Genomic DNA, 8738 nt, shown 5'->3' on the forward strand with positions numbered 1-8738 from the left:
TCATTTCATTCCTTTAAATAACCAAGCATCATGTTAGAATAAAATGATTCATCAACCACCTTGTATTATATTAAGTTGTGCATTCCATCGTTTGTGATTCCATTCTATTCGTTTGAGATTCTATTCCATCATACTAAACCTAGTTTTCCATTTCACCAGTAATCCCGGCATGAGCAAAACCCATCCCGGAAATGATGAAACCGATTTGCATCTCGAATTACAAGTTCCCTTGAAGTAACAAGAGATACCAATTTCATCACCGAATGACAATCATCACATATACGAAGATTCTTCATTATATGAATAGGCATCCAAGCTGGCAAACTCATCAACCCAAAAGCCATCGCAAGCTTCTCACTATGATAAGCCTTCGCCTTATTACTAGAATACATTCCTACATCTTCAACCTTTTTAATAATCTCCTCCAATTTTTTATAAACATCATTAATTCTTGGATGATTTGTATCATCAACAGTAAAAACATGCACCCTATTATCAACTTCAATCCAACTACAACCCGGATTTTTCCTTATTCCTTTCTCCTTCATAACCCGTCTCACATCGGAAACGGAATCCAACTCCCCGGAATCGGAATAAAGATTCGCTAACAACACATAGCTTCCGGAATCTTCCGCGTCCAATACCACAAGATTCTTTAAAGCCGTTTCCGCCATTGTTGCATTCCCATGAATCCTACAACCACCGAGCAAAGCTCCCCACACCGCAGCATTTGGCTCAATTGGCATTTTGTCGATTAAATCTTTTGCTTTTTCAATAAATCCCGCACGACAAAGTAAATCTACCATACACGCGTAATGCTCGCAAGTTGGTGAAATTCTTTCATCTTTTAGCAACATATTGAAATAACGTTGTCCTTCGGGTTGCAGCCCTGAATGACTGCAACCCGATAGGACGGATACGTAACTGATATGGTCGGGCAGTATGCCCGACCATATCATTTTCTCAAACGTATCAATTACTAAATTTCCCTTGCCACTTTGCGCGTACCCATCCATCATCGCATTCCATGAAATCAAATTCTTTGACACCATCGAATCAAATGTTTTTTTTGCGTCTTGAATTTGCCCGCATTTTGAGTACATTGTAATTATACTATTTTTTACCGAAACGTCATTTCCAAACCCAAACTTTACACTTTGAGAGACTACTTGGTTCCCGAGTTTTAAAATGGCTGCATTAGCACACGCGCTTATTGAAGTTATAAAAGTAATACAATCCGGTTTAACTCCTTTTTGTCTCATTAAAACAAAAACCTTAAAACCCTCTTCCCAAATCCCATTTTGTACGTACCCCTTCAACATTGAATTCCAAGATACAAGATTCCGTTCCGGCATTTGATCGAAATATTCCCGAGCTTTTTCTATGTTCCCGATATTGTAAAATATCGTGATCATGGTTGTCCACGATATGATATCTTTGAATGTCATTAACTTAAATGCATGATTTGCATTACAAATGTCGCCACATTTCGCGTACATTGTAACAAGAGCATTTGCTACGGGAATTAGAGATTCCATTCCAATTCTGATTGAGTATCCATGGATTTGGGTTCCGAGGTGAATATCTTTTAAACCACAACAAGCTCCAAGAACAGTTGCTAGAGTGAATTGATCAGAGGTTATTGGAATTTCCTTCATTTGTTTGAACAATGAAATGGCTTCCACTTCATTGCCACTATGTATTGCTCCTCCTATCATTGATGTCCATGATACAATGTTGTGTTCTTTCAAATTGTTAAATATTTTGTGTGCTTTTTTGAAGTGTCCACATTTGGCATACATGTCTATTAGACCAGTGCCAATGTATGCATCGATATGTTGTTGCATTCGGACAATTCTCCCATGTAAGTGGATTCCCCATTTGAGTTCATGTGCACTTGTACAAGCACTTAAGACACTTGCATATGTCTTGGAATTTGGTTTAAAGCCTTGGATACACATCTCAATGAACATACCAAGGGTCTTTGTGACATGGCCATGCTTAGACAATATTGAAATGATCATGTTCCAAGAAACGAGATCTCTTTTAGGCATTTGATCGAACAGTTCCAAGGCCCTTTGAGCATCATATAGTTGTGAGTAACCATATATCATAGAATTCCAAGAAAATAAATTTGGGTTTGGCATCTTCAAGAAAACATGTTCAGCAATATCTGGAGTTCCACACTTGATGTACATATCAACTATTGACGAATCAACAGAATCATCACCTAAAAACTTGAACTTTTCAGAAAAACTGTGTAGTTGGAAAGCCAAGTTGAGATTTTCGAGGCTAGCACAGGCTTTCATTACACAACTGAAAGAATATGCATCGGGAAGAGTGGTAGAACATCGGACCATTGAAATGAAACCATCGATAGTCTTCTCTGGAAACCCATTACGATAATAACCAGACATCATAGAGTTCCATGAAACAACGTCCCTTTGAGGCATTTCGTCAAACACCTTCTCTGCAGCTGTAACTCGTCCTGAATCTATCAATCCCTCAATCATCGTGTTCCAACTAAACACATTTTTTAATTCAATCTCATGAAATACTAAAGACGCGTCATCGATCAAACCACAACCGGCGTACAAGTTGATTAAATTGTTCTGGACAAAAGTTGAAATGTCTACCCCAGTTGTGATAAGCTGACAATGTAGTCCTCGAGCCAAGGGTTTCGACCGAATATTTACGCATGCTTTCATCGATTCGTAGAATTTTTGAGATAAATCCATATAAGATCGATCTGCGTTTTCGTATGGAGGTACTTTTCTTGAGTTGATTTTCTGTTGGGTTGACAAAAGGCGACGGATGATAAAGATCGAGAGAGGACGACATGAGCCTAAGAAGCTGGAGATCATGAGAGATAGTGCTGATGATTGAAGCTTTATGGGCATGGGTCTCATTTGAGTGATTTCATCTACAAGTTTCTGCAACAGCAAGAATGGTGACGAAACTGAGCAGCTGAAACTTGAAAAATAGTAACGAGATAATAATCCCCCCAAATCCATTTTATAGTGGATTACATAAATTGCCCTTGACCTATTTAAAAATTGACAGTTATATCCTAATTCAAAAGAAACAAACTTTACATCCAATTTAAGGAAGGGTTATTTCCATAAAAGACCTTATATTTTGCTTTTTTTTTTATTTAGACCTAAAAAAATTTTCTTTTCCGAAAAAGACCCAACTTTTACCTATTACTTGTTATTTTAGACCCTAGTAGGTTACCAAAAGGGAAATCAAGTATTTTCATTTCATAAAAAAAACCCTATGTTTTGTACTTTTTTCCAGTTTAGACCTAAAAGGTTTTTTTTTTAATTTCCAATTAAACTCAACTTTAAAATTGTTTACAACCTTTAACACTAGTTGTATAAGGTACTTAACTACACCGATTTAATGAAGCTTAACTTCGTTCATGCGTAAAAACGTGATTATATCCTGTCAAATTAAAATGAAATCCTAAATTTTATTTTGGTAATTATTATGATTATCCTTAAGATTCAATAATAGTGATATACAAACACCATGTATACATAAGATAGATTAATAAAATGATCAGTAGGCCAACTATTCAATTTTCTTTTCTCTACAACAAAATTTCATAGTTTTATCAGTTTTGCTCATTCACCATATTCCAACCATTGTTAATAATGTCAACCATACTATTTTGATATTTAAGTGTGTGGTATCATTCTTGTTATTTGGATTTTCAACTTATGCTCAAACGCTTTCATTCCCAAAATATAGTTTTATGTATTCATATGTGATGTTAACATTTTTTAAGAAAGCCTTAAACTTGAATCTCATATATCTAAACAAAACTAATACAATGTTTAGGATTAATATTTTTATGTATTTATTTGATATAATTATAACATATTATTTAATAATGGGCTAATGCTACAAAATATTCTATGGCTTTAGTTTAGGAGTATGATAGTGAGTGCGTTTATTAACTGTTCTAAAAAAATTGATTAAAAAATTCAGCCAAAAAAATAATATAGAAAAGTGAGAGAGGGAAATATGTACAAACTCACTGTATAATAGACAAACTAAAAAAATTATTTTGTATACAGTTTGTTAAATTATATGGTATTTTTTTTCTACAAATAAAAAGAATTGTTATTATGCTTAAAGATTTTTCTTAGCTATGTATTATCCATGTCACCAAAAAATATCAAATTAACATTAAACTTTTTATCATCGGTAATAATAACATTTTCTATAAACAATATATCATGTTTAATGATATAATATTTATTCAAGATAAAGTTTAATCATATCTTTTAGACAATAATAAAATTCTGTAATTCTTTTAGGTTATATTCGCTCAAATGATAATAAGTTAGATAACATTTTTTAGTGTATACATGTATACTTTCTTTTTCAGTGTAGTCAAAAAGTATTTTATATAATTGGTCTTGAAGATTATAACCAATTTTAAAGTTAAGTTTATTTTGAAAAAAAAAACATTTTAGGTCTAAAATGGAAACAACTACAAAATATAGGGTCTTTTATGAAACAAAAATACCTAATTTACCTATTAGTGACCTGCTAAGTTTGAAATAACAAGTAACACATAAAAGTTGGGTCTTTTTAGGAAAAGAAAAAAATATTAGGTTTAAAAAGAAAAAAAGTCAAAATATAGGGTCTTTTATGGAAATAACCCAATAAAAAAACAATAAATTAACTAAAACCAATATATTGCAATATATTTAAAAAAATATTAAGTCTTTAAAAATTATAATAATAAATAATAATTAGTTCAATAATAATAAAATTTTAATTTTAAACAAAATAAAATTTAAAATATAAAATTATTAAATAAAAAAACTAATTGTATGAAATATAAAACTCAAAAATAATAATATTTAATAAAATATAAATATTGGTATTATCATCCAAAAAACAATTCAAAATCAGTATAAATATCAATTTTTATAGTTGTTTATTAATATTTTAAATTTTAAAAACACTCGCATTCATGAAGATGTTATAATGCTTCCAAAAATAGACAATTGCTTGTTGACTTGTTAAACTACAAGTTCATATAAAAATTTCATACTCATGTTTTCAAAAGAAAAACTTATGATCCATCCGTCGTTCATTTTATATCATCATAAAATGATGTCAGAAAGTGCATACTTTGCAAAAATATAAAATAACATAAAATAAACATGTTTTCATAATTAGTTTTTATTTTAAAATTATATTACACAAAATTACACGGTTTGTCTTGTGGGACGAATAAGGGAAAAGAGAATAATGAAAAAGAAATGAAAATATCGGAAGGAAATGAGAATGTTGACAAGGTTGAGGGAAAATGAATTTTGAGGCTAACTAACTGTTGTGTTTTTTTCATTTGGTCATTTTTTTTACTCAATATACCATCGAACTTGTTGTTTGTATTTACCATAACCCTTTTGACCGGCTTTTGACATGTGATAGCCGGTTAAAGGGTTATGGTGAACACAAACAACAAATTCGATAGTATATTTTGTCCGAAAAGTTGATTACCCTCCTGAGTCATTTTCTCCGAAAAGTTAAATGAAATTAAAGTTGTAAAATTATCAAATACTGCAACCTTCTTTGACCATAACGTATATAAAGAGCGTTTCAGATGGGTAACTTCGTTAAAACATGGTCTATGTTATGTTTATTGTGGTTTGCTATTAACACCTCTCTTCAAAAGGATATAATTATGTATGAGATGTATATTTATCAACATAAACGTTTACCTCAAGGTATATTATGGTGATGTGTCTGCAAAAGCCGCATGATATTGTACATATTGATGTTGTATCTTATCCCATGAATTCGATCTTAAAGCTAAGTAAACTCAAAAATCACAGCACTTGTGATTCCACTCGTTTGTAGACTTGTCTAGAATCCATGATACGATAAATCATTTGATTGTAAATATAAATGTAGTCATGAAATGCACCTGCTTAGTTAAGGTTCCCCTAATAAATATTCAAGTGCATTACAAAGTTGCATATGTACGAATAATGTTCTTTCGTGAGTTATGTTTTGAAGAGAAACAAAAATGAATCTCATAAAGTCATTAATATCAACAGTAGATGACGTGAGATTTGTTGTAAATGAGTAAAGGGAAAATGAATCAGAAGGGTAACCAGCTATTGCATTTGTTCTCATTTGGTCCCTTTGTTTTTTTCCTCAATATACCATCGAAATTGTTGTTTGTGTTCACCATAACCCTTTGACCAGCTATCATATGTCAAAAGCCAATCAAAAGGGTTATGGTGAACACAAACAACAAGTTCAATGGTATATTGAGTACAAAAAAAGGAAATAGACCAAATGAGAACAAACGCAACAGTTAGTTACCCTAAAGAGTCATTTTCCCTAAGGTTGAGAGTGATAAAGTGAATAAGGTTGACGATACAAACAATATAGTTATCAGTCTTATCTATTTATTTTTCACCAGTCTTATTTATTTTTCGTCTGTTAGGTGGTGTTTGGGAGTGCCTTTTGAACTCTAAAGGTGTTTTTAGATACAACTAATTATTGGTTTATAGTGATGGTAAAAGAAGTTTTTTTAAAAAATGTTTGGATTAACTTTTATGGTGAAAAAACCAATAAGTCAATAAGTTAAAAAGTGTTTGGTTAAAAAGTGTTTTTTGAAGTTATTTTGGTTTGAAGCCATAACCAGTTTCAAAAAGTCAAGTTATACATGCTTACTGAAAAATGTTTTTTGAAGCTAATGGAAAATTTTCTGAAAAAGTGTTTTTAAGTTTGTCAAACATTATTTTTGACTTATTAGTTTTTTAAAAAGCCAATATATCAATAAGTTGTTTTGAAAAGCAAATCCCAAACACCCCCTTGTACCATTTCTAATGGAAAAACTATTCTGAAAAAATGTTTTTTAGTTTGTCAAACACTTTTTTTGACTTATTAGTTTTTCAAAAAGTCAATAAACCAATAAGCTGTTTTCAAAAGTAAATCCCAAACACCCCCTTATATCATTTCTAACATTAGTATGGGACATGTAGGTTAGACCTAATAAGTAAGAACAGAAGAAAAAGAAGAAACAGAACAGCCCGTGAAAACAACCAAGAAGGAACTCGTCTGCAAGACATCGTAACAACTAATCAAACAGTCTAAATGTGACAAACAACCATAAGCAAAGTTAATCTCACCATAAAAAACTATCCCTTCCACTGTAGGCAAAGCTATCATGTATCGAGGTGTGTACTAGGACCCATCTAATTTATAAATTCTATTTAGTATTTATATAGGGAAAAAGAAAAACCAATTTTGAAAAACATCTAGGACCCATCTTCTATTATTTGACAAAACAATAAACAAATAACTAAAAGAAATGGTGGAGGTCTTATACTTTTTTCTTTGGAAAGAAGAGTCTTCCTAACGAGAGTGTCCAGACCAGCTTACGCAAACCACGACTAATCTCACGTGCAAATATAAGGTTATGCATCATGTCTTAGAGTCACCACAAATGAATCATCATGGCTACATGAGCAAAGAATAACAACCGGTAGAATTCAGGTAGAGAAAGAGAAAGCAAATGGTTAAATTCACAAAGCAAATGGTTGTTTTTTTATAAAAACTTATCTACGTCGAAGATAAAGATAAAGAGATGTAGTTGTTTGATGTTATAAAAATGAGCAGTGAAAAACTATAACGAAACTTGAAAAAAACACAACTCCTCCTGTATTGTTGGTTGTAGAAAATAGTTGTTGCAGGTGAATTCTTTAATAAAAAAAAGACTTTTTTTTGGGAAGGGAACTTCCCTAACGAGGGTTTCCGGGTCAGCTTTCGCACACCGACTAATCCCCCGCTGCAAACATGAGGTTTTGCCTCATGCCCTGGAGTTACTGCAGGCGATCCTCCATGGCCACAGAGGCTTAGTAGTGCCAGGATTTGAACAAAAAAAAGACTTAATCGTGCAACGTAATCATTATTATTTATTATCAATTTTTTCTACAAAAATCTTATTAAAGGTCAAGTAGGCAGGTTTATAAGGCGTTCGACCGTTTGAACCAGATTTTTGCAAATCGGTCATTTTTTACTCATTCGATGGACCTGACCCGTCACAAGTATTGTTGACTATTTTATTTTTATCCTTTTCACTTAATCAGGAATAATTAAGGAACGAGGTGTTTTTCTATTCTATATTCACTACTCCTTCCACTCCATGTGAACCATTCCATCATATCAATTCAAGATACATACATTATAGTCCGAAGAATTAATCATGCTATACATGATAAGGATGCAAAATCCCTTTCTATAGGAGTAAGGCAAGGACTAGAATTTTGACAAGTCTTATTCTAAACGAGCCCAAGAAGAACACGGTTGGCTAGACACATATGTAAGTAATCTTTAACAATTTACATTTCAAAATATAATACCTTAAAGAAGACTCCTTAAACTTTACCAATTAACACAAGCACATCGCTTTGAATACATAATCAGACATCTTAGCTTGTGACGATGGAAGTTCGTATGGCATCTTCAGGCGTTATTGTAGCTAATTTAGATAAATTCATGTTTATATGAAACCGAATTACATAAATTTATGTTTATATGAAGTCGAATGAAATTGCAGTTGAGATTGTCATAAAGATAATGATACGATGCTCAAATGACTCATGAGACGTATTGCTCTTTTGCGAATCAATTTAAACTCATCACAAGCTTTGCGGTTCGTAATAAAAATAATAAATAAATAAATAAAATCTTTGTGACTA

At 32.0% G+C, this 8738-nt stretch overlaps 1 protein-coding gene across 1 annotated transcript; it reads right to left on the reverse strand.

The window, feature by feature from the left end:
* Nucleotides 1-44: 44 nt before the first annotated feature.
* On the reverse strand, nt 45-3053 carry LOC111889359 (pentatricopeptide repeat-containing protein At2g13600). The gene has a single exon (XM_023885504.3). It carries the CDS (start codon nt 3012-3014, stop codon nt 153-155), a length of 2862 nt encoding a protein of 953 aa, XP_023741272.2. The 5' UTR covers nt 3015-3053; the 3' UTR covers nt 45-152.
* Nucleotides 3054-8738: the final 5685 nt, after the last annotated feature.

Source organism: Lactuca sativa, chromosome 8 (genome assembly GCF_002870075.4).
Source record: "Lactuca sativa cultivar Salinas chromosome 8, Lsat_Salinas_v11, whole genome shotgun sequence".
NCBI classification, from domain to species: domain Eukaryota; kingdom Viridiplantae; phylum Streptophyta; class Magnoliopsida; order Asterales; family Asteraceae; genus Lactuca; species Lactuca sativa.